At 34.7% G+C, this 27,922-nt stretch overlaps 2 protein-coding genes across 2 annotated transcripts; both read right to left on the reverse strand.

Moving 5' to 3' along the window:
* Nucleotides 1-14,231: 14,231 nt before the first annotated feature.
* LOC104603468 (polygalacturonase inhibitor-like) lies at nt 14,232-15,473 on the reverse strand. Its single transcript, XM_010267513.3, has one exon. The coding sequence runs from the start codon at nt 15,423-15,425 to the stop codon at nt 14,451-14,453; it is 975 nt and encodes a 324-aa protein (XP_010265815.1). The 5' UTR covers nt 15,426-15,473; the 3' UTR covers nt 14,232-14,450.
* A 2,920-nt stretch (nt 15,474-18,393) lies between these two features.
* On the reverse strand, nt 18,394-19,691 carry LOC104603577 (polygalacturonase inhibitor-like). The gene has a single exon (XM_010267642.2). It carries the CDS (start codon nt 19,667-19,669, stop codon nt 18,725-18,727), a length of 945 nt encoding a protein of 314 aa, XP_010265944.1. The 5' UTR covers nt 19,670-19,691; the 3' UTR covers nt 18,394-18,724.
* Between the last annotated feature and the right edge of the window lie 8,231 nt (nt 19,692-27,922).

The raw sequence follows: 27,922 nt of genomic DNA on the forward strand, positions 1-27,922 counted from the left end.
CATGGCCACAGGATGTTTCTATTGGGATTTGGCTGTAGTTTCAGCTAATTATGGATGCATTAAATAGAAGTCTAAAACACAGAGTAAAACAGAGCAAGAGGGGCTGAAATTACTTCATACGTATTATAGTTTCATTTTTTGTTAGAGTCATGCAAGAATAGATTCTTTTGCGAGCCAAGTAAAAAGAATACACTTTTCAACTAACATAGATTTTACAAAAAGTAGAAAATGACTCAACTAAAATTACTTTTTACCTACTACATGAAAAGACAAATAACTTCCTAGCACATTAGCTATAACATTTTCCCCCTTAATGTGTTGTTGTTGGACTCCTAATGCTTCTCTTAATTCTTCAAATTTCTCTCTTGTCAATGGCTTGCTGAAAATATCAGCCAATTGTTCTTGGGTCCTGCAATATACTAATTCAATTTCTCAATTTTTAATGGCATCTCGAATGAAGTGATGTTTGAGAGCAATGTGCTTGATTCTACTATGATAACATGGGTTCTTTGACATAGCAATGGCAGATTTGTTGTCACAATGAATCACCGTAGCATTCTCTTGCTTCTCATTAACATTTTCCATAATTCTTCTAAGCTAAATTATTTGAAATGTTGCTATTGATGCTAAAACATACTCTGCTTCTGCTGAAGATTGAGCTTCTAATTTTTGCTTCTTTGAGCACCAAGAAAACACACCGCTACCAAAGGAAAAACAATAACCAGATGTGCTCTTCATGTCATTAGTACATCCTCCCCAATCACTATCACAAAAAGCAATTAGTTTACTTCATTTCCTCTATTATATTTCAGTTTATAATCCATGGTGCCTTGTACATACCTTAGCACTCTTTTTGCAGCCCCAAAATTAATGTGACTGGACTGTTCATAAATCTGGATAGTAAACTTGTATCAAACATGATGTCTGGGCTTGTAGTAGTAAGATAGAACAAGTTTCTAACCAAGCTTCTGTACAAGGTTTCATCTACCTTCTTACCACCATCTTCCTTCATTAATTTTTCATTGATAACTAGTGAAGTAGCTACAGATTTGCATCCAAGCATTCTGAATTTTCTAAGAACATTTACAGCATACTTGCTTTGACAAATGAATATTCCATCATCACCTTGATAAATTTCAATACCAAGAAAGTGATGTAATAGTCCCATGTCGTTCATTTAAATATTTTTTCACCATTTTATTTTTCAAATCTTCAATCATTTTCATATTGTTTCCGATAAAAACCAAGTCGTCAACATAAAAAGCAACAATGAGAACATCATCCAAACCTTATTTCTTCACATACAAAATAGGCTCACTCTTGCCTTTCATGAACTCTTTCTTAGCAAAGTATGCATCAATTTGGCTATACCATGCTCTTGGTGCTTGTTTTAACCCATATAGAGCCTTCTTTAATTTGTACACTTTTCTTTTTTGCCTTGAATCACAAAGCCTTGTGGTTGTTCTACATACATCTCTTCTTTCAATTCTCCATTCAAGAAAGCTGATTTAACATCAAGTTGTCATAACAACCAACCTTTGTGGGCATCAAGTGCAATGAGAGCTTTAACAGTATCCAACCGTGTTACCGAAGCAAATGTTTCAAAATAATCAACATCGGGCTATTGTGCATAGCCCTTAACAACCAACTTTGCTTTGTTTCTTTGCACAGAACCATCCGATTTGTGCTTCACTTTGTAAACCCATTTAACACCAATCATTTCTTTATTATTGGGTTTATCAACCAACTCCCAAGTTTTATTCTTTTCTATGATGACAACCTCTTCTTTCATTGCATTTTTCCAATCTTCTTCCTTAATAGCTTCTTCAAAGCTTTCTGGTTCTATAACATAGAAATTGCACCTTGCATAAACATCACTCAAGCTCCTCATTTTTCTTGGAGTTGAGCTAGATGAAGATGAGCTTGAACTTGGAGATGATTGGGAAGTTTCCTCATCATTTTGAATTGTATTCTCTTCCAAATTAGACACAGGAACATGTTCTTCAATTTTTTCTTGCTCTCGATTCCAAACAACTTTCTCATCAAACAAGACATGCCTACTAATAACCATCTTGTTTGTTTTCAAACTGTACAGCCTATAACCCTTTGACATAGAGCTATAGCCAATAAAAATACATTTCTCACTAGTTTCGTCAAGCATTGATCTATTCTCTTTTGGAACTTGGGCATAGCAGACACTACCAAACACTTTCAAGTGTCTAACCAATGGTTTCTTTCCACTCAAAGCATCCAATGGAATCATTCCTTTAATAGCAATAGTGGGGCATCGATTCATCAAATATACAGTTCTGTTTACAGCTTCAGCCCAAAAACTTTTGAAAAGTTTCATCTCATGTAGCATGGATTTAGCCATCTCTATCATAGTTTGGTTTCTCCTTTCCGATACTCCATTTTGTTGAGGAGTATAACGAACTGTAAGTTACCTTTCCATGCCTTCATCTTCATAAAATTTATCAAATTCTTTTGAAATGTACTCCTTGCCATGATTATTTCTTAATTTTTTAAGGTAACACCCACTTTGTTTCTCAACAAGACAATTAAAATTCTTGAAAATAGTATACACATTAGAATTTTCTCTCATAAAATAAACCCAAGTCAAGCGAGTATAATCATCAATAAAAAGAATGAAGTACCTATTTTGAGAATGAGAGGGTGTCCTCATGGGTCCATACACTCGGTGATGCTTTCCAAGTGCACAACCTTCACAAACTTCATGTTTCTCTTCAATGTTTGGAAGCCCTTGAACCATCTCCTTTTGTGATAACAGTTTCAGCCCCTTGAAATTTAGGTGGCCAAATCTTCTATGCCATAGCCAAGATTCATCAATGTCCTTGGCATTCATAACAATCTTTCTTGCACAATTAAACACTAGTAGAAATTTTCTATTTGTCTTCATTTTCAAAATTTTTACCACATGTTTCTCATGGTCATAAATGGTACAACCAAAATCTTCAAAATGGAGTGAATAACCATGCTCCAAAAGTTGTCCAACACTGAGAAGATTCTCATTCAACTCAGGTACAAATAACACATCATGTATAAATTTTCTTCTTTTCTTTGTTTCAACACCAATTGTGTCTTTGCCTTTTACTTCAACTTTTGAGATAAATGATGTGTCCATGTCAAGAAAAATATTTGGATGCCCCGTCATATGATTGCTACACCCATTGCCTAAGAACCACACATCATTGCTTTCCTCCGTGGCACTTTGACATGCATAAAACAAATTTCCTTCATCTTCTTTTTCTTCTGTAAATTTGTTTGCTGATTGTTTTTCAATCTACAGTCTTTTTGTAGATAACCAAACTTCTTGCAAAAATGACATTGTGGTTTTCCTTTAAACCAACAATTCTTGTCAACATGGCTGCTTCTTTTGCAAATAGAATATCGCTGTGATGATCCTTCATCACTAGACTCTCTGTCAAAAGTACCTCTACTTCTTCCTTTTTGGTTTCTACATCTTCCTCTTCGTCTTGCATATCTACCTCCTCTATAGAAGTTTCCTTTTCCATGCTCATGAGTTGAGGATGTTCCATCATGACTTTTGGAACTGACGTTGAGTTTGGATTGGAATGCACTCTCTATTGATTTTTTGGAGTGACGTGCCAATCTTTGCTCATATGATTTTAGAGATGCCAACAACTCTTGAACACTTAATTCGGTGAGATCCTTTGTTTCTTCGATGACAGCCACAATAGGATCAAATTTTTCAGGTAAGCTAATTAAAATCTTCTCAACAATCCTCCTATCATCAAAATTTTCACCATGTGCTTTCATTTGATTTATCAACTCCATAAATCTACTGAAATAATCATTTAAACTTTCATTTTCCTTCACTTTCATATTTTTGAAATCTCTTCTAAGAGATTAGAGTTTAACAACCCTTACCTTTTTGTTTCCTTGAAACTCTTGCTGAAGTGTTTCCCAGGCTTCTTTTGCCTTTTCAGCACTCATTATCATGGGAGAAATAGATTTACCAACTTCTCTTTGTATCATTAAAAGTGCTCCTGCATTCTTACTTGTCTTGTCCTTCAATTCCTTTTGTTGAGCTGCTGTAAGATTTGCTACATTTTCTGGTTCTTCATATCCAAAGACAACAATGTCCCATAAATCCAAAGACAAGAATAGGGTTTTCATTTTAACATACTAGAAATCATAGTCTTATCCATAAAAACTAGGAACTTGGACTGTGCTGAAATTAACAGCATTAGTGTTGGCCATGGTTTGCTCTCCACAATGAATTTTTCTTTAACTTTTCTTGCACCCAAACTTGTTCCAATGAACCTTGCAGCTCTGATACCACTTGTTGGGATTTGGTTGTAGTTTCAGCTAACTATGGGTGCATGCAAAGTGGAGAAAATAGAAGTCTTACATGTAGCAAATTGAAATAAAAAGTAAAACACAGAGCAAGAAAAAGGCTGAAATTACTTCGTAAGTATTCTAGTTTCTCTCTTAGTTAGAGTCATACAAGAATGGCTTCTTTTGCAAGCCAAATAAGAAGCTTCTTCAAGTACACTTTTCAACTAACCCAGATTTTACAAAAAGTAGAAAATGACCCAACTAAAGTTATTTTTTACCTACTACATGAAAAGACAAAATAAATATAAAATATTTTAACTTCCTAGCACATTATATGTAATAATTTCACATACATTTTTTTTCTTTTTTTTAAGCAACGACACTTTAAAAATCATGGGCATCTAATAATGGCAAGAGGGAACTTTGGGGTAAGGACCATATTCCTCATTTTCTATTTGAAATTTAAATCTCCAAAATTTTTAAATTAAATTTTTTTAAAAATAGATATATATTTAAAACAAGAATTTTTTTTTAAATATAAAAAAATTAGATATATAATATAATTATCTTTTCTATATATATATATATATATATATATATATGTGTGTGTGTGTGTGTGTGTGTTTAATATTTATAATTGATGAGGACGGGGTGGAGAATTCACTCCCATCACCGTTCTCATCTTCACCAATGCAATATTCCCACCCCTTTAGGTCAGGGAAATGGTACCTAGTGGAGATGAGGAAAATTGTCATCTCTATCCAATTGCACAAACATCTCCCCCATAAAATTAATACACATATGCGGAAAATATTCCTGATGTATGGTGAGATATTGTGTGTAGAGTTTTTTTTCTTATAAGAGATCCGGGCTCTATATGACTATACTGGGCAGTGATTCAAAACTTACCAAAGGCTGAATTGTTTTTCAGTTTTTCTTCTAGGTCATAGGTCATTGGTTCAAATGCTTGAGTCAAATGGGTAAAAGAACAACTTAAAAAGTCAAAAGAAAAAAAATCAATGAATTGTCTATAATTATTTCAAACGAGAATGATCAATTTTTTTCTTTTCTTTTCCTTTCTTTGGCTTGGAATGCATGAGAAAAGCTGCAAGTAGAATCATTTTGTCTCAATGGTTGTTAAGAGTTAGCATCTACTAAAACGATGGTCCTTCCCATCTGTAAGCAAAAGCGATAACAGATTGCTACTAAGGGTGTCAATGGACCGGTTTTGAATTGGACCCTATCCAATCCAAAATCAATTTGGACAGATTGGACGGACCAACAAGAAATATTGGGTTCGACCAATCCAATCCAAAGTATTTATTAGATTGAATTGGACCTGATTAGACCAATATCTAGTCCATTAATATAAGATAAGAATATATGTGTCAATGGACCAGATTTGAATTGAAACCAATCTAAATCAAAATGAATTTGAACAAATTGGATGGTTTAAATTAACATTGAATTGGACCAGTCCAAATTGGCCCAAAACATTCATTGGATTGAATTAGACCTGGTCCATTTATAATGGACTCACATTGGACTGGATTGGATTGTACCAAATCTAGTCCAATTGACTCCCCTAATTGCCACCATGCCATGCCATCCAGTCCATGCCCATCTTAAAATTTAATGGAGTCTAAACTTAACGACAATCTAGAGTACAAAAAAATCAATTTTATTGACCCACCCATCCGTCTCTCTCTCTCTCTCCTTTCTTCTTTCCCCTCTCCATTCTCACTTCCACTGCAACCAATACCATCACCTCTCCTCCATTTTCTTCCTTCGTCTCTCTCTCTCTCTCTCTCTCTCTCTCTCGGTGGTGCAGATCAGTGGGATGGGCCTAAATTCCTAGGCTCAACTTGGCCCAAGGTTGGAAACTTGGTATAACCCACTATACTTTGTTCCCATGTATAACATCACACACACACGCTATGCTTTGTTTCCATTTATTTTGTCAATATTAAAAGAAGAAGATGAGGAAGAAAGATATACATTATATATAGGGTAAATTGTTGAAACCTCCTTTGAAGTTTTAGTTGCAATCACCTCCCTTGAACTTTTTGGCACAGTTGCAAGTAAACTCCCTATGTTAGAATCCTCTAACAAGAGGCACAAAAATGTCTAAAATGCCCATGCAGTTACTATTGACCAAAATGTTTATTTTCCAAAGTTTTTCTTCATATCAATCACTATCCCAAACCTTTCCAATCTATTTTCGGAAATTGATTTATTTTTCAAATTTGTCCATATCAATCGCTCAAAGGCAGACTTACAACTTTAAACACTGCCTTTTGTTGTTCGTATAGTTTGTATTGTTTTTTCTGTAGAAATCAACCTCAATAGTAATTGTATGGGTATTTTGGACGTTTCCATGCCTCCTATTAGAGGATTTTAACAAAGGAGTCTACTTGTGATTGTCAAAAAGTTTGAGGGAGGTGAGTGAAATTACTAAACTTTAGGAAATGTTTCAACAATGATCAAAAACTTCAAGGAGGCTTCAACAATTTACGCTTATAGATAGTCACCATGTATTTAGTAGGTATTCTGACAAAGATCCCCCCCACCCCCCCAAACTTTTGGATTCTAACACTTTGTCACTATCAGTTCTAATTAATTCTATTAGTTAAATTCATGGAATATTTCTTTTAAACATTTCTAAAAATAACATGTTTTTCTTTAACTTAATTTTTCTGAAGTCCTAACTTTCACATGTTTCTCTTAATAAAATTCATCTTGAAAGCACCTTGAGAATGATTAATGCTTTAGAGTGGTTTTTGATATTTATTGTTATGACATAGAATCTCACACGAACAATTTAATAAGTCTAGTTAGATAGATCGAGCCAGAATTTGAAAGTTTAGGATTTTATGTCACAATAACAAAGTTTAGGGGAGCAAAGTGTCACCACCCACTAAATAGGGTGATTATATATATATGGTATTTGGTTTCATTGCCACTTATTTGAAAAACATTACCAATTCATTAAAACATAGGTGTTTATTCTAAAATGTTATTTAGTAAAACGCTTATTAAATAAACATTTGTCTTAATTTGTGTGAGAACCAACTATTTAGAGAAGCTAAAAATAGTTAATTGCTCAAAGTATGGCTAGACTATATGATAATTAATAACTTAGTCCTGAAGTTTAAAGAAACATTTGTCTTAATTTATGTGAGAGCCAACTATTGGGGAAAGCTAAAATTAATTAATTACTTAAAGTATGGCTAGACTATATGATAATAACTTAATCCTGAAGTTTTAAGCCCTAGTTAAAGTATGCCTAAGGTTTCAAAATTCCGCTTACCTTAAGCCTTTGTCGTTAAATTGGAGAAAAGACTCTTTTACCCTCCTTTCTTTAAATTTTCAAAATTTGCCTCCATTAAAATCACCCATCTTCTGACCATTATTATTAGGGGTGCAAGTCCGGTTGACCCGAGTTAACGGTTTACACTATTTCGGGCTGAGATTTCGTGTTGAACCTATTGAAATTTTAACACAATCCCAACCCGAAATAGAACCCCTAATTATTGTTGCCAGTTAATCCAAACAACATAGAGACTGTGCATCAATTGCCACCATCGCCATCACTATACTCACCAGTTACTCACCCATCTTTAGCGGCACCACAAGAATATTTGATGAAGTCCCTCCTCTATGTGCGTAGCTTGAAGTCCTATGGGAGTAATCCTAGAAACACTAAAACCCAAGTAGGTTTCTTGTTTGTGGGTTACTTTGATGTGTTGTCTATTTTCTAGATCTTGCAAAGTTTATCTTTTTTTCTACTTTTTTGGATTTCTTTATTTTATTTATTTCATGCCATTTTTAAAACAACAATGAGAGACTCTCCTTTTCCCTTAAATCTCTCTCTCTCTCTACCTTTTAAATACATGCAATTATTTATTTCATGCAATTAATAATTATAAATAATAATATTTTTATAATTACAAATAATTAGTTTAAAATATTATTATAATTATATATAATATTTTCATGTTGTTTTTATAAAATTTAATAATTAATTATAATAATTTTAGAATTATAAAGTAATAAATATTAATTTCAATTTAAAAATGATAAGCATATAAAAATTAAAATTCAAAATAAATTACTATTTTTAATTATAACAATAATAATTGTTAAATTAATTATAATAATATTATATTTAATTCATAATAAAAAATAGCATTATTAAAAATTTTAAACAATAATAAACTTAGCATAATATCATTACTTAAATTGAGCATCAATAACAATTTACTACCAAAATTAAAATTTAATAAAAATAGAAATTATTAATTTAAATTAAATTTAATTCAATTTTAAAATAATAAAAATAAATACAAACAAACACGGTTCAGTATAGGTTTGCCTTCAACATACCCAGACCCCTCATTTTGCCACATCATTAGGCTCTTAGTCTTTGGCCACGTCACCTTGCCTCCCATAGTCCCATTTCACCATTGTAACAATTGCTGAAACTTCCAAAACATTAAACATATAGGATAATGAAAATAATGAAAATAATGAAAATATCAATTCATTTTGACATAATTCATTATCTATAAATACATAATTTTTGGAAAATTAATTTATTCAAATTAATTTATTTATTTATTGAGATCATTACTGAAATTTTTACTCAAATAATTATCATTGATTAATTGTTTATTTATCACAAATGATAATTACAAAAGTAATTAGTAGTCAATGCTTATAAAAATAATTTTGAGTTAATAATTAACAAAAGTTTCCATAAAATGTAGAATTCTCTTAATATCATGGGTATTTTGAAGAAAATACGTATACTTGAAATAAAATACACAGTAATACACAAAATTGTCAATAAATATGCATAACATGCATTTATACATTAATGACTATTAAATATATCATTTTAAGTGATTTTTTTTCTTTCTTCCATATAGTCTCTTTCTGTCTACCTTATGCTTTGTGCCAGCACCGAGAAGTAAGTCATTTGAACTTTAATACAACATATGTTTTTATTGAACTTTAATGTTATAAATTTCTTTGATGGTAAATTTTGCTTTTGTTCCATATGAAGAGGAGAAATTAAGGATGAGAGGAAGGCTATATCTAGAAGTATCGAACTCAATAGACATTTTTATTTAAGTTGGTATTTCTTTCAAATACCAAGCATGTGAATGAAGCTTTGAAGACAAATTTTTGCTTAAGCAAAGAAAAATTACTTAATAACTTAAATAACGAATTAGATGTAGTAACTTAATTTATTATACAATTCTCAATTATCCATGTGGTATATGTGTGAGTTTCGTTATATTCTCTTTTTCTTTTTTTTTTTTTTCAGGCTTCATGAGGCTACACAACGAATTGTGAGTTAATTCCCTAATAAAAATTCGATAATACCAAGCAGGCTCCAAATAATATTATTATAATTAGTAATTTACAAAATTCATTAATAAAAATTCAAAACTTTAACACATATTATATTAACAAAATTCACTTAATAACATTGTAATAATTCTAATTAAATATAATTTGTATAAATTTAAATTAATTTTAATTATTTGAAATAAATTTAATTAAAAATAACTACATTAATAAAATATAAATTTATTTAATTAATAAATATAAATTCAAAACTTAAAATTTAATAATTTTTAAAATAATAATAAAATTTTTAATTTTATTATAATTAATAAAAATTAAAAAACAACATTTGACCAAAATTAATACTTTAGTTGGAGTGAACCAACACAACCCAATTGGAAATGTCACAAGTCTCCTTTTGCTTCAATTTCTCTTAACAAAAACAATACTTAGATTGCTCTTTTGCTTCAATTTTAATCCCCTCCATCATCATATTGGACATCAACTTCTCTCGTGCATCGCACAGAGCCCTACTAGTTCCTCTCCATGGAAAGGGAGTTTCGACAAGTGGCAATTGGATAGTTGCCTTCATGGATGTCAAAGCTAAAAGCCAACAGAGAGTCTTTGACTAAATAAGAGAGGGCTCCATTCTTGCTTGAATCATATTGGGACATGGATGAATAAGTTGATTCTGAATTTTCTTTGGGTGAGTACTATTTAGGGGTGGCCACAAGTCTAAACTGAGCTTCAAGCCAAGCTCGAGCCCAGTAAATCTCAGTTGGCTAGCCTAATCAAGCTTTTACATGCATACATATATACATACATAAAAAATACTATATATATAATATTTTTATTTTTTATATATATAATAATAACTAGTTTTTATAATTCTTATTTTTTAATTGTCAAATAAAAAAATAATTTTTAATATGTATACTTTTTATTTTTATAAAATGTTTAGATCATAGTCGAGCTTGAACTTATGAGATTTTGACTCGAGCTGAATTCAAATGCAAGACTTTAGCTTGGATCGAGCTCGAGCTCGAGCCTTATAGTTTATTGACGAGCTGAGCTCCAACAGCCAAATATTTGGCACGACTCAGCTGGGCTCAAATCAATCCTTAGTACTATTATAGGATCTGCAGCTTGAATGCATGCTATTATGCTAATGCTATGGTTTGGGGTTGAGAAATAGGTACTGCAGTTGAAGATTTATAAGTAGAGTGAGTGAATGATCATTATAGGTGTATTTCAAACTACAATGGCATGCTATTATGCTAATGCTAGAATTAGAAATGAAGCCAAAAACAAGACTACATTTCTACTACGACAACATTGCTTCACATAATTAGGCCATGTTTGGGAGTGCTTATTGAATAAATACTTAAAAGAAGTGCTTATTCAAATAAGCACTTATTTGCATATGGCACCCAACATTTTCAAGTGCTCATTTCACATTGGGCGTTTAGTAGTCTTTTTCTCCAATAAGCACTTAAATAAGCATTTGTGACTATTTTGTCCTTCATTTTCTTTCAAATTTTATTAAAAGCACTTTTATGAAAGCAGAGTTGCAACCGAATTGAGCTCTAATCGAATAGTTTGGGCTCGAATTTGATTAGGCTTGATTCGAGTTCAATTCCAATCGAGCTCAAGTTGAGTTCGAACTTTGGGGTAAGCTCGATTAGTTATTCGAGCTCGAGCTCAACCAATAAAAAGTTTGGCTCGGAAGCTTGCGAGCTTGGCTTGATTAACACATACATACATTCATAAAAAATATATATTATATATTATAAAAAATATCATATATATTATATTATAAAGAATATTATAAAATATTTTTTATATTCTATATAATATAAGAATATATTATATAATAAAATATCATACATATAAAATGTACAAATATATTTATTTTCGAGCTTTTGAGCTAAACTCGAGTTCATTGAATATTTAATTGAATCAAGCTCGAGCCAAAAAATATAGTTCGAATCGAACTCGAGCTCGAACTTGAACTTAGTAGTATTTTAGTTGGGCCAAGCCAAGACATGCCAAAGTTTGACTCAGCTTGTTTCAATTGTAGCCCTATACAAAAGTACTTTTATGAAAGCACTTTAATAAAAGCACTTTTACGAAAGCAATTTTATAATAACATTTTTATAAAAGTACTTTTAAGAAAGTACTTTTATGAAAGCACTTTTACGAAAGTACTTTAATAAAAAAACTTACGAAATTACTTTTATAAAAAACTTTAATAAAGGCACTTTCGTAAAAGTGCTTTTATAAAAGCAATTTTATAGAAATACTTTTATAAAATTACTTTTATAGAAATACTTTTATAAAATTACTTTTACGAAAACACTTTTATAAAATTCAACTAGGGACAGTTTTATAAGTGGTATTTTAAAATTCAACTAGGGCTAATTTTGGAAGAAAATTTTGAATAAGTGCTTATTGTATAAGCACTTAAAAAAAAGTTGGAATTTTGGGCTTAAAAAATAAGCCCTTATTTTTAAAATAAGCACTTATTTAGGTCTTATTTCTCAAACACCAAGTGCTTAATGGTGTGGTCCCAACCCAAATAATCACTTATTTTTAAGCACTCCCAAGCATGGCCTTAGTCAATTAGTGAATCTAAGAAAGCGTCATATATTGTTCATATAAACAACTACCCAGCAGAAGACTAGTTCTTGAAGAGATACCTTCCTATAAGATCCTTCCACTAATGATATGTTCCTAATTACAAAAGATGTTGTCGTTCTTCCATGGTGATTTACTTGTTAAGGCCTTTGCTTTAATTTGAATTTGGAGATGGCTTGTTTGCTCTCTTGGTTTTGGGGTTTTGTATTCTTAAGGCATATTATTTGATGCAATAAACTTAACAATGTGGTGGTTCCTGGGACTATGGTGAAGGACCACTCAATACAAAGAGGGTACAGAACGTACCCTTGGGAAAGTATACATGCTAATTTGGGTGAGTATACATGCTAATTTAGGAAGATGATCGTTTTCGGTAGCCTGAGAGAAGAAGACTCGCCGGTGGTTACTTCCCTTGCTCCTAAGATGCTTTCTTATTGTTTTTAAATGGGCAAATTTCTTAATCTATCCTTATGGTTTAGTTAATTGACTAAGTATACCCCTATTGTTTGATTATTGTCTAATGCTATTCCTACTGTTTTTGACAATTAACTAGCTCTACCCTTACCGTTAGCATTCATTAATATTCCACCACACGTGAAATATTTTTTAAACCCAATTTTACCCTTCATCCCCCTCCCTAACCCTTCTTCTTCTTCTTCTTCTCCTCCTTCTTCACCGTCTTCTTCAAGAGAGTCACCATCACTTCCTACCAATCTGCTAATGAAAACCCAGAAACTCTACTCTGCGGTGAAGAGAAAATTTGTCTTGAAGACAAGAAGAATTATCCATCTTTTCACTGGTTATCTCTGAGCCTCAATCTCACCAGAGATAGCTCCCTACAGAGACAATTCCACTCTGTAGGGTTCAAGCATTCATTTTTCGCTTTGATCTTTACATCTCATGCAAAGTTCATTGGAATGAGCCAAAGAGGAGGTAGTGTGTTTTGATTCCTAGATTTGGGCAGTTTTGAGGGAAGTAATGATTTAAGGAACGAGAGAGGGAGAGAGAGAGAGAGAGAGAGAGGTTGGACGTGGAGGGATCCATCGCTGCTACAACGACAGTGATGAAACAAGGGCGAGAGGAAGAGAGAACGAAGGGGATGAAGAGAGAGAGAGGTCGGTGCTATGTTGGCTTTGAAAGTTGAAACTAGTATAGGTACAAGGTAGCCCTCTGCTCAGATCTACATCTGTATTTGTTCAAAGCTCCTCCATAGTTGCCCACCTCATCTCAAATGAAGGAACCCAGATCTGGACCTGGGCGACGAAGACAAACCGAGGAAGATGAAGAAGAACCAGAGGAGATTCCAATTTGACCTAAGGGTTAAACATGCGTTTCAACACTTTTGTTAATATTTTAACAATAATGGTAATTTTCTGAAACAATAAGAGTACTATTAGACAATAGTCAAACAATAGGGTATACTTAGTCAATTAGCTAAACTATAAGGGTAGTTTAAAAAATTTTCCCTTTTCAAATTTTATTAAAGGTAATCAAAGTTGTAATAACAAAAGGAAAAAGTTGGGTTTTAGAAATTTCAAAGGGGTGACTAATGGAAGGGTAATATGTGTCATATTTATAAAAGTTTATGGGTATTTTAAGTAAGGCCTAAAACTTCATTGGTATTTTAAGTAATTATAATATAATTAAAGGACATCACTTTAAATTTTTAATGTTTCCTCAACAACTAAGTATTTATTAAATGTTCAGCTTATATGATGCCTAATAGCCAAAACATTTATCAATCATTCATCTCATTTTTTAAGATAAATCCCATGCAAAACACTTCTTGTCTGGTACCAAACAGCTTAATAATTTACCTCAACAAAGTGCTTCTTCAGATTCTTTTAGCGTGGAAGAGGAAAATGGAAACCGTTGCCACACTAAAGCTTTCAAGATTATTTTAGCGTGGAAGTCAAATATAAAGCTAGAAAAGTCATTAAGCTTTACTTTTAGGAAATTTTATTGAAAGCCACTAATCATAAAAAGATAGCAGTACTGGAAGCCAAAGACGCACATCACATCTTTGGCCTCTTATATGAGTAAAGGCGTATATCATATCATATCAACAGTCAAATCTCCAACTTCTCTCACCATTCAAAGCCCTGAACCAGAAATTGGATGCTCCGGAGCTGGCCGAGTTACGACTTGCACTTGTTGGGGAGTGGCAGACCACACAGACACCGATTATGATAAAAATAGCTCGCAATAAGCTTCTGCATATTCCCACCCACAGGAATCCTTCCGCACAAACGATTGAAGCTCACATCAAACGCTTCCAGTCGTTTCAACTCCGTCACTTGCTCCGGAATTCTTCCTCGAATCCTGTTTCCCCCAATATGCAGCGCCTTCAGGTTCTTTGGAAACCCCACCATGGACATATCAAAGTCCAGTCGATTCCCCGTCAAAAGGATATCCTTTACTTTTCCGTCGGCTCTCAGAAACATCGACGCGTCTCCTGTAAGCTTGTTGAAGGACAAATCGATCAGTTCGACGTTTAACGCACTTAGTGAGTTGGGAATCCTGCCGGTGAGTTTGTTGTCGTTGAGCCGAAGATGTACTAACTTGCTGAGATTCGCGAGTGATGACGGAATTGGACCGTGGAGTTTGTTATGGGAGAGGTCGAGGTACTCCAGGTTTTTAAGCTGGCCAAGGAATTCGGGGGTGCGGCAGGAGAGAGGGCTCCAACTGATCTCCAGTCTCTTGAGGTTGTGGAGCTTGGCGAAGGAGTCGGGGATGCAACCGGGAAGTTTGTCGTTCTTCAAAAGGGCCAAGACAAAGGTTTCAAGGTAAGGAAGGTTGCTGATGCTAGCTGGGATTTGGCCGAAGACGGTGATCATACGAAACTCCAGACCAGTGACGCGGTTGGTGTTGGGGTCGCAGGTGACGTCCTCCCACTCGCAGCAGTCAGTGTTGGGATCCCAGGGGACGTAAGAATCTTTGGGGATGTCTATGGATTTCTTGATGTTTAGTAGGGCGTTTTTATCATCTGGGTGGCAGCGGAAGGAGGCGGACAGAGTGAGAGATGGGAAAGAGGACGAAATGAAGAGGAGGAAGAGGATGAGGAAAAGGAAAGAAGAGGGCGAACAGGCACTACCTCTTCTACAAATTTCCATATTCGACGATATTCTTCTTCGTGAAATTTGAGCTAATAAGTTACAGAGGAAAGGAGAGTTATGCTTTAAATTTATAGAGAGAATCATATGAGCTTGAGTGGGTGTGTCTAGTCAAATTAAGCCAAAGGTCCCTTGATTCTGCTCTCATTTTCTTCCCATGTGCTTGATGAGCTTGATCTCATCCTGAATAGAGAGCCTATCGATTCTGACCAGGTGAAACATAGTATGTGCCCAAGTAGGGAAGAAACTCATGTGATCAATGGTCATTTACTATGTTTTTTTTTTCGTTACCTGTTGTTTCTCTGGCCCATTGAATTCATGTTCGTCGCTCTTTCAGTCTTTCCTGGTTATTAAGGACTAAGGGTTGTTTCTCTCTCTCTATATAGTTCGCTTGACTAATTTGGTAACAAACTTGGAGCGCACTGCGCACCAAAGTTTGGTCGACGCCCTGTAGGGGTGATCATTTTCTTCCTGACCCCTAAAAAGCCAGCCCAGCCCAAAAGTTTTGGTCTTAGGTTTTGTGTTCAGGCTCAGAGCCTATATCAGGCCTACAAATTTCAAGTTCAGGATTGAACCTAACACTTTAGGCCTAGCCTGACCCAATGTATTTATATTTTTATATATATTCACATGTGTTGTTTTATGTTAAATTTTATATTTATATATAAATATTTTAAAATGACACCTATACTATAATATATATTATATGATTTTTTATATTAATTTTTCTACACACATTATATGACATACAATAAAACATATATATAATATTTTATACATAAAATTCGTAGGTCAAAAATCAGGTCCGGGCATAGGCTATAAAGAGGTGCTAAACCCAGTCCATCCCGGTCCATGATTGCCCATAGATACATCCCTACGAACCGATTAGTGATTTTGCGCATTGCCTTCTATATTTCACCTTAGAAGATGAGATGGGCCGAGGAGATTGGCCCATTATATATATAAATAAAAGCCACAGATTTGGCACTAGCGTTGCATGCCACCTTCAATTAGATTCTGAGAGAGAAACATGGTATAGCAGATGGTCTTGCTAAAAGCTGGGGTTCATAGAAACTGGCATACCTATTAGGGGTGAGAATGGGTCGTTTCAGTTTGGTTCAGTTCTATGGCTGAACTTGAAACTTATCCTGCGAAGGTTAGTTTCAAGGTCGATTCTGGCCTTGGCAGTTTCAAGGTTGGTTCTGACCTTGGTTGGTTTTAAAGTCTACCTGTGGAACCTATTATTTCGTTAATCTCCTCCTTAAAGAAAAATGAAATATATCTTTTAAAAATCTGATTTCCGATAATGTTAATATATAGTTTAAAATTTATATTATCTTTATTGATTAAATTGAGTAATTTAATATGTAGATTATCATAATATAATAATATATGATTCAGAATTTGTCATTATAATTTAAATTTTATAAATATTACCTTTTACATTATTTACTATCATACCATTCAAATATTAAAGTAAAAACAAATGATCAAATCACTTAAGTAATTCAATGGTCAAGTGAGACCATGGCTTTTGTAACTATGAGTGCTTGGGTTTAAATCTTGAGATCCTTAATTAAAAGTATTTTAGGGTTTATTTCAAGACAAGTTTAGTTCTGAGGCTAGTTCCACTAAGACCGGTTCATCCGGTTGTTTTATGAATCGGATAAACTCCTTGACCCTAGAACCGACCTGGGTAGGAGATCGGTTCCAAGAATTTGGAGCCATACTCTACCATGTAATAGATTGGATAATATCAATTTAATGCCTGTTCAAGAACAATTTCATTGGGTTATAGGTAAGACCTATGCATTTGCTCACCCTTACGTTATGTTTGGTTTGAAGAAAAAGGTAGGGAAAGGAAAGAAAGATAGGGAAATCTATACAAGTTTTGTGAAGGTTTCCTTACCTTTCCTTTCTTTTCCCTACTTTTTCCTTTAAACCAAACACAGCCTTAATACCTACAATCCATGGTGATCCAACTAGTAGAGTGCTAGATATATTATCCGATTTGACAGGATCATGTTTACTCTCGTGTAGGATCTGGTTGGCATTCTGATTATTCAATCCGAGTCAGATTGGGCTTTGCTGATACATATCCTGTCGGGTCATGATATACTCTTGCATATAAAGGATATTCTGGCAATTTTATACAACTTCTAACCCCCCCCCCCTTTTTAAGCCAATTTCTAGCCCCTTAATCTTACGGTTTAGAATTTTTCTTCATGTTTTCGTTTTTCATCTTTCACCATGGAGAAAAAAACGAGCTCGGATCTACGAGACATGACAATTGCGCATTGTGAATATCTCTCTTAGATATTCCCAATACATGGTGGTAGTGCTTTGTGGGTATGCATGTAGATATAACTTGTGGGTAGCAGATCTCGAACCGAAAGAAACACCACAAACCCATAAACTAAATTCCACTTAAGTTAATTGCTTTTATATTTTTAATAAATTGTATTTAAAGTGACATTTGAAAATTAAATAGGGAAAATTCCCAATGAATACCTCGTACTTTGGCTCGAGTGACAATTTGGTCCTCAAACTTTAAAATGAGATAATCCAGTACTTGAACTTTTAAAATGTGACAATGCAATACCCGAACTTTCATACTGTAACAATCAGTCGTTAAGTGACATCTGAAAAGTCAAATATGCCCTTCGAATGCCATCTAATTCTCTTTATCAACCATCCAAACATTGACAAAAAACTGAACAGTCCCAAATCCTAACATCTTCTATTCAAAAAAGTTGGTGACTGTTTAGAATAATCTAGAATTTGTGACTGTTTATTTTATTGTCAATGTTTGAATGATTGATAAAGAGAATTAAATTGCATTCTTAAGGCATTTTTTACTTTCCAAATGTCACTTAATGACTTATTAATGGCAGGTTTTAGATTGTCACATTTTGAAAGTTTGAAACTAGATTTTCATATTTTAAAAATATGATACTGAATTATCACATTTTGAAAGTTAGGGACCAAATTATTGCTGGAACCAAAATACAGGGTACTTATCAGGCATTTTCCCTTTACAACAATTGAAAGATTACGGATCAGGTTGGGTCGAATCCTCATCGTGTATAACAGTATAGGATCAGAGAAAAACTCCTACCGAACACAACCTGTGGCTGTTGGTATTTCTTGATCTTCATCCACGTCAATGTATACACAGTAGAATCTGAATCAATTATATATGCCATATCAGATCATATAATCAGATTAAAATCATTTTTATTTAATTCAACGATAGTAAATTAACCGGCCGGAAAATTCGAGACCGGTAACGCTGGCATTTAGGCTTTGCACTTTTTGAATAGGGGCGGACCACACAAACACCGATTATGAAGAAAAGGTGGCGCCCCGAGCTGCTGTAACCTCCCGCCGACCGGAATTTTTCCGCACAATCTATTGTAGCTCACATCAAACACTTGTATCAGATTCAACTCCGTGACCTGCTCCGGAATGCTTCCTCCAATTCTGTTGTACGATAAACTCAGGAACGTCAAGTTCCGTTGAAACATCACCTTGGACAGGTCAAACTCGAGCCGGTTCCCGGAAAGATTGATCCATCTGGCCCTTCCATCGGCGCTGAACAACATTGACGCATCCCCCGAAAGCTTGTTATCTGAAAGAACGATCGCTTCTGGGTTCAATCGGCCCAGCGAATTGGGTATCTTACCAGTGAGTTTGTTTGACTGGAGCTCTAGACTTACCAATCTGCCGAGATTTCCGAGGGAAGCCGGGATTGAACCGAAGAGTTCGTTAGCTGAGAGGTCTAGGTACTCGAGGTTTTTGAGCTGGCCGAGGAACTCAGGAATGGAGGAAGAAAGAGTGGTCCCACTGATAACCAAGCGTTTGAGGTTCTGAAGTTTGGTAATGGAGTAAGGAATGGAGCCAGTAAGGTTGATGATGTCATTAAAGGAGAGGGTTTCGAGATAGGGTAAGTCGCCGACGGCCGCTGGGATTGGGCCCCGAGCCACCGGGAATTGGCCGGTATTGATTGAGGTGATGACGAGTTGGGTGACTCTGTTAGTTAAGGGGTCGCAGTGAACGTAGGTCCATTTACAGCAATCAGTACGGAGGTCCCAAGAAGGGAGGTCGCTAGGGATGTAGAGGAATTTCTGGAACGCCAGTAGGGCGTTTTTGTCTGATGGGTTGCAGCGGACGGTGGCCGAAAGAGTGGGAGACGAGAAAGAAGGCGAGAAGAGGAACAGAGAGAGGAGAAGAAAGAATAACATTTTGCATTCTCCTCACTGTGGTTCTAACTTCTAACTTCTAAGACCTGGAAGGGAAAAGTCTTGAATTTATAGAAGTATTACGCCTTTACTACGAGATGGAAGTAGCCAATCAGACGTTAAATCTTGATCTTTCTATGTGCTGCATTTCTCGAGCAGCCTCTCTTCTCAAGAACATCATCAACTGAGCTTTCGCAGCACTGCACTTGGCTAGTGGATTATTATATTCCCTACGTGCCATGACCCTTCGATCCACCTCTTACGTGGACCTCAATTATTTTTTACCACAACATCATCTTAGAAACTTTTTCAATAGATTTAAGGACAGTCCGGCCACTCCGATATTTATATATTACTGATTTGTGTCCACTGCACCTATTCTCGGGTTGGACTTTGGGGTTGTTGAGTTCGAACTTGGGGCCAGATTCATTCAAATTTTGACAAAATCGATGCACATGCCGAAATAAGGCCCATGAACAGGTTTAATCTCCATCCCTCCCCTTATAAAGAAATAGCAAACTTTTATCATGCATAAGAATGGAGAAAGACTGATCATTTAACGATCAGAAGATCAAAATAGGAAAATTTTCCAAAACCTTTCTATACCTTTTTGTAAAAGAGTCAATTTCCGGTAAAATGCTTTCTTGAAACCGAAACAATGCAGTAAATGCACAAGAAGCTTCAAAGTATCGATACTCCCGTGTATCCGCTTAATGTTTTATTTATTTATTTTTTTTAAACTTGATTTCTGAAAATGCTTTTTAAACCTTTTTTTATTAAAATAAAAGAGATCCTAAAACATTTGTAAATTAATGTATCGAAACGAAAAGATACGATACGATACGTTCGACAAAAAATGTATCATATCAACACTTTGAACCTTAATTTGTACATATAGCTAGGAAATTCCTTGAATTGAAATGGGAATCAAACAGCTAGACACTCTAGTTCAAACTAGCACCTAAATGGAAAGTTGCATTTGGTTTTACTGTGTAGATAGTCGATAAAACAGTTGTATATGGGATTGTTGTGCAGCTCAACTGCTCAAGCAACGTAGACAATGGGAGAAATTCCAGCTGAAAGGATTAAAATTAAAATTCACCTAAGAAGAAGATTTAGATTTGATTAAACTGGTTTTAAGATTTCAAGAGCTCCATATTTGGTCACAGGGAGAGGAACAATCTTTATCGGAAACGCACACATACAGACTCCGAGAGCAAAGGATGGTGAGAGAGAATAGGGTTTAAAAGTCGAGGCAATCTTTTAAAATCCTGTTTTTTTTTTTTTATGGTGGGTCACATAAAAAAGTAAGGGGGCGTTTTTTTTGAAATTTTGAGAGGAAAAGTTAATGGGATTGTGGTTTCCATTGACCAAGAACCTTATGTTCTTTATTCAAATTTATGTGTGGATTAGGGAAAGTTTATTTTCATGGGTATCATTTACCTAGAAATTGACAATACTTGAATGGGACAAAAATGCCCCTTTTAATAATGGAATTTTATGGCTAAAATGGTTATTGCATTATTTACTTGGAAAATTAAAGAACATGGGTAAATGCACTCACCCAAGTAAATGTTTCCTGCAAAAACTTACCCAGGTAATTGCATTTACTCGGATAAATAACTTACCGAAAAGTGAACGAGGCCTAAATGGTAAAATGAGAGCTCTTTTTACAACTTTACTCTTGGAATCCTTGATCCTGAAGTTTGGTAATTGCAATCACCTTCCTTAAACTTTTGACACATACTACACAGTTGAACATAGACCCCTTTCATTAGAATCTTCTAAAAAGAGACATCAAAATGTCCAAAATTCCCATACAGTTACTATTGATGCTGCTTCTATAGAAAAAAGAATAATATAAACCTTATTAAAACAAAAAAAAGAGAATTTAAAGTTGCAAATTTATATTTGAGTGATTGATACGAAGGACAAATTTGAAAAATAAATCAATTTCAGAAAAAAGATTAGAAGAATTTGGGGTAGAGATTTTATGTAAAAAAAACTTATTTTGGTCATAATAACTACATGGGCATTTTGAATATTTTCTTGACTTTTTTTAAAGATTTCAAACAGAAAGGAGTCTACTTGAAACTATGTCATAAAAGTTCAGAGGAGGTGATTGGAAGTCAGGATAATCTGGACAGATAGCAAATTTTCAGGCTTGGGCCTGGGTTTTGTATTGGGCCCAGCCTGACCCAAATTTATTTGATAATATATAATTATATATTAATATTATAAAATTATCTGTATTATAAATATCATACGTATTAAAATTTAATGTATTAAGGAATAGGATACCATAGCATGTGCCAGGGCCCAAGGTGTAGCCGTTACATAGGTGCTAAACCCGGCCTGGCCTGGCCCGGCCCATGGTCAACCCATTGATAACCATGACTAATAAATACTTGTAATTTCTTCCCTGAGTTCTAACTTTAGTCTTTTTGCAAGTTGGCGAGGCCTCATCCGGAATTAAAGGGATTTGGTTGGATCAAATCTGACCTCAACCCGACATAATCCTCGATTTTGCTTACCACATCATATGCGAATTGGATTCATGGAGTAAATGATAAGAAATCTCAAGAAAACGATCAAGTAGTTTTCACCTGAATTGACTTAATTTTATCATAAATTCAATTCAATTGTTAGAGAAGTAAAATGAAAGATTTTTCATTCCCTTGGCTTACTAAAAAAGAGTAGTGAATCTCAAACATGTAGTCAAGACTTCAAAAGATGGGTTGGGGGTGATGGAGGGTGATTTGGCCTGACCTACTAATAGGGGGACACATGGACACGACCTAATTAGCAGGGTGACAGTTCAGTTTGATATACCAAGTCTGCAACGGGTCGAGCTCGAATAACCAAACCACCTCGGGGCAAGTCTACCTCGGGACGAGTTCACCTCAATGCACGATCGCATCAGGACCACCTCGGTCCCAAGGCACTTCGGTATTCATACCAAGTCGGATCCAAAGGGCACTAGCTCGGGTAATATTGACCGACCACTGCTTGGAAACCCCGAAGATATCGCCACCAGATTCCGCACCTCACAGGATCACGCCTCGTAACAGCTAACATTATCTCCCCTGTCTGATTCGGGTGAAAGTGATGAATCTTATCAGTTGGCAACGTTATCCCCAATTATCACGGAAACGGACCTCATCGAGTCGAGGATTCCGGAACCACTCCGCGAAACCCACGAGGACTCCACTATATAAAGGCTTCACCCCCCGGGGGTGCAAGGTACGCGTAATCTCTTCTCTCTAGTTCTCTTGCATTCTAAGCTATTATCAGCTCGCAACCAAGTATTGACTGAAGCATCGAAGCGACCTCGTCGGGTAAGCAACCCCAGATTCTCTGATTCACTTTTTGCAGATCAATCGAGTTCGTCGTCTATTGGAAGCTAGATCACCTCCAGCTGAGAATAATCAGATTGCACTACATCAGGGGGCATCCAAAGAAAGAAATACATTCATATATGCATTCAGTTCTAAAACAATCAAAGATTAATTACCTGAGTTAAAATTATCGTTTTACAAAATATTAACAGATTACTAGTAATCTAAACTCTAAAGGGTGTTCTACAACATGAATGTTTACCTTTTCATTTGTTTTTCAAATCATCATATCAGCAAAAAATATAAAATTATATTCTCAAATTCTGTTTTTGATTTCAATGGCAAAAAGTAAGTTTATTTTGTTTCAAGAAACAATACATGTTTTTGAACTCATCAAAAGGGTATTCGACAACATGGTTTGGTTTTGTTTTTGAAAACAAAAATGACTACCACATCAGCAGAATTATATTGTATTTACTGATGTGGCAGTTATTTTTTATTAAAAAAAAACAACCATGATATGGAACACTCACAAAATAGTGGTTTTTAAAATAAAACCAAATATTCTAGTATAAAAACTATGACTTATGGAAAATTATATTAAATAACCAGATGAGAACATGTTTTTAAAACAAAAAATTCGAGAACATTTTTCAGTTTCAGTCTTTAAAATAAGAAGCACATACACAATCAAGAACATGTTTTTTCTGTAATTTTGTTTTGAGAAATAATCCATTTTCAAATCAAATGGTTTTGATTTGCTTTTGAAACATGAAACAAACAAAAAAAAAACAATTCACATTTTTGAAAACTCCGTAAAATGTTGTTTAATTTGTAGGCATCATCTCAAAGATTTTCAAATCTAGAGCCTTAAAAACAAATTATCAAAGGAGAAAGCTTGTAATTATTCTAGTTACTCAGATTTTAAGCTGTGTTTGGTTTGAAAGAAAATATAGAAAGAGAAAAAAAATGTAGGAAAACCTGTGCAAACAGCTTGGGATGCCAAGAGAGCTCTCCCCCATTGCCTCCTGGACAGACGAAGCTTTTTCCTCCATAAATGACATGTTAAATCATATGAACTTCAAGCAACAGTAACAGTGTTGATTCACTGCAATGAAAAAAGTTGTAAATGGGACGACCCACATACTGAACAACAACAATGCGTTTCTTTTATTGATTGAACAAATTGTGGAAAAGAATTTAATTAATTCTTTCGAAAAGGTTGTTTGATTTATTTTTTTATTTGTTTTGAAGGGCTACACAACGGGGGTACTGATATGGTAGCCCATCCCCCAACCTATGTGCAGGCAGGATTCGATCCCAAGTCTCTATTACAACCCGTAGGAGACCTTACCAATCAGTTGGTTGAAATCTTGCTAGCTGAGTCAACCTGTATTTAGAGCTGATGCATTTTTCTTAAGGCTCAGATTGGAAGGAGTACAAATGCAAAATACATAGAGTGCAAAACCTTATATTTTTGTATTGGTTTATATGTATTTGCACGGTACATATTTGCATTTGTACTCTTTCCAAACTGAGCCTAAAAAATGGCATCACATCAGTACCACGTTTGAGATCTGTTTTTTCAGACCATACATGCTATTTGGTTATACATTTTTTCAGACCATGGCTTAAAAATTGAGAAGGGTGTATAAAAAACATCATTTTGGTGTTTTACTTAGGTTTTTCAACCGTTGCTAACAACATTATACTGGTGTGGCATTGAAAAACACCTATGTGACAGTGACCAACAAATTGTCACAAAAAAATAAAATGAAAAAAAAATATTTTCTAAACAAACAGTACACTAATACAACACCATTTTCTCAAAAAACTGCATTGATTCCAAACATGCTTAAATTAACTTATGGAGTTGGTAAATTGTCACTTAATTAATTACGTACCACAATTTTCCATCTTCCTTAATATTTCCTATCTAGCTAGACTGCTAGAACCTTGTCTATTGGCTGATATTCCATTAATTACTTTAATTGGTTTTACCTTTTATAATGGGAAAGAAAGAAAGGGACAAAAACTCTGTTGTCCTTTTGTCAATTTAACAAACGGCAAATGGTCATATTTTAAATGATCAAAATACTCTTCAAAATATAGAATACCCACTTTCAGTTTAACTAAAGGAGAAGCCGTCAATTGCTGGAAAAAGAAGTTAACTCCCCAGATATGGATGTAGGGGAAAAGTAGGTTGATTCCCTGTTCTTTACATAAAAGGAAATCCCAGAATCCTGCAATCCTAAGCCATCTTCTGCAAAATTAAAGCTTAACAAACTCTAAAGCTTGACTGCAAGAAGAGAATTTGGTTGAATCATCACTCTTCCTAAACCTAATTTGATTGTTCCTTAAACAATAGCCAAGAAAATAAACAGGGTTTTCTGTGAAACAAGTGACAATATTATATATGGTCACTTCGTGTATTAGAGAGAAGGGTACATAGTTCTTAAAAAAAAAATGAAGTCAGGTGGGTTCACGAAAGATCAATATTTAACAGAATATATTGACCAAATAATAATATGTAATCAATATTCAATACCATTTTATCTAATAGAGGATGATCTAATAAATAGAGGAAAAGTTTGGCAATTGTAAAACAGTTGAGGGGAGGTTTCACTATTTCAGTTGATTTCTCCAAAATTGTAACATAGTTGGTTAAAGCCACACGAATGGCTTCTGATTCTTGCCTAGAACTACACCATCATCCCTTGAGTCACATAGAACTAAAAGCAAAGTAGGAAGATCGGACGATAGTGTTTTGGCTCAAATGGGTCTATTTCATGGTTTTTAAAACTGGACTTGACCAGACAGTTGGACCAAAAAAATTGGGAATTGATCAGTGACCGGTTTCGTTTTACCCCAGAATTGTTATTTCATCAAAAATCATTAATTTGGTTAATAAACTGTTGATTCGGGCGATCGAATTATTCAAACTGTCTTATGGTTTTAGTCGTTATTTTTAAATATTTTTATTTTTATTTTTTTTGTCAAAACAGGCTGTCTATTGAATTCAAACGGTCAAACCAGACTGAACAAATTGTCTTAGAATAACACGTTGATTATTAGAGATTGAAATTAGTATTATGCTTTCATTTTATTTTTTTCTCACAGAGATTTAGATGAAAAAAAAAAGGCTTTACCAAAACCTAGCAAATATGACACAGTGGAGACGTATCCAATCCCAATGGTTACCAGTCAACCTTGTTGCAAATTATTGAAATATTTTTTAATTACTAGGCCATAATGGCCATTCACTCTATCATTTATAGCCGGTGTTTGGCTGATCTTCCCACAGTTGTGCGGAATGGCGTAGACGAAAGTGCTATCGGAGAATATGCTATTGTGATCGAATTTGTAAAGGATAAATTGATACCCATTTTGTATTATTTCATTTTATTAATAATGTATATATGATATAGAAAAAATATATTTTCTATATCATATCGGATGATATGGATTAATCAACATTCGATTTGTCTGTTTTGATGAATATAGGTTATCTCATGTAACCGGTTTTAAAAATAAACATTTCAAAAAGAAATTCATTTTAAAAAAAGAAAGACGTTAACGTCTTCACCGTTAAACATCACCCTCTCCAAATTCCGACCCCCATTCCTCTCTCTGTTGGTGGCCGTTGTCGAGGTCTCCTCTCTCTTCTTGATTTCTCTCTGCTTAGGACCTTGGGCAGTCTCTAGTCTGTTTCTTGCTTTGTCTCTCACACACTCTATTCTTCTCTTTTTGCGCTTTCAGTGATACAGAAAGACACACACCTCGATCTAGTGACAGGGCAAAGAAGAGTCTGAATTGTACGGGTTTATAATATAAGATCACATTTTTTTTTTGTTCTCGGGAAAGAGTGAGAAGCAAATCAAAATGAAATGCTGGTTTCTGATCTTGGTTTTGGGTGCCATTTCTTGCCGGCAGTGGTGTTTTGTGGATTTCCGAAGAGGCTGAAGCTCGAAAGAACCTTTCCGATAAACTAGAGAGTTTAGCTGAGTGAGTTTAGAGCTCGTGATAGTGTAAGGCATAGCCAAACCTTGCAAGGTGGGATCATCGATTTTCCCATTGAGAGTACCAACAATCCTTACACCGTCATGTAATTTTTCTGTTTTTTCGGTCCTTGGTTGATTTTAAGCTTTGGGTTCAATTGAGGATGGCGTTTGGCTTTTGGGTTTTGTTTCTTGAATTAGTTTCTATTCTTGGCTGGAATTTGTTTCTCTTTTTCTTTTACCTACGTGTTATTTTATAATTTATATTTGAAAGAATAATTCTTCAATCTGCATATTGATTATCGAGTAGAGTACAACGATATAAATATATACAAAGATAGAAACAGAGTCAAAGTAGGAAGCTGACTCTTTTGGGTAAGATTACAAGAGGGGATAAGAATACAGGAGGAAGAATTTGAAACCAACACGTAAACGTGTAGAATAACGTTAGAATGGTTATTGTAATACTCCCCCTCAAATTGGAGAGAAAATGGTTCGAACCAACTTGGAAGCCAATGTAGAGAAATGGTCTTTGCCGAGAGGCTTGGTAAAGACGTCTGCCAATTGTTGAGATGGAGTGTAAGAAGCTCGGAGAAGACCAAACTGCAATTTTTCGCGAACAAAATGACAGTCGAAGTCATGCTTGGTGTGTTTGTGGAGGACTGGATTACGTATAATGTGTAAGGTGGCATAATTGTCACAATAGAGTTGAGCAGGTTGGAGAGGGACACTGAGATCTCGAAATAGGAAACTGAGCCATATATGGGAATGTTGCCTAGGAGACAGCAATAACCAGTTACAGAGCAACCTGTGGTGGCGCAAGAGGCCCAATCGGAGTCCCACTAAATGTGGAGCTAAAGTGAACTGGTGGAGCTGAGAAGGATACCATGGCCAGGTGTGGCTTTAATGTAGCGAAGGAT

This window comes from Nelumbo nucifera, chromosome 2 (genome assembly GCF_055504915.1).
Source record: "Nelumbo nucifera cultivar China Antique chromosome 2, China Antique-T2T, whole genome shotgun sequence".
In the NCBI taxonomy this organism is placed as follows: Eukaryota; Viridiplantae; Streptophyta; class Magnoliopsida; order Proteales; family Nelumbonaceae; genus Nelumbo; species Nelumbo nucifera.

What these genes read in the sequence shown, in the direction of transcription:
- LOC104603468 (XM_010267513.3), bottom strand. Translation starts at nt 15,425, where the DNA reads ATGGAAATTTGTAGAAGAGGTAGTGCCTGTTCGCCCTCTTCTTTCCTT.
- LOC104603577 (XM_010267642.2), bottom strand. Translation starts at nt 19,669, where the DNA reads ATGTTATTCTTTCTTCTCCTCTCTCTGTTCCTCTTCTCGCCTTCTTTC.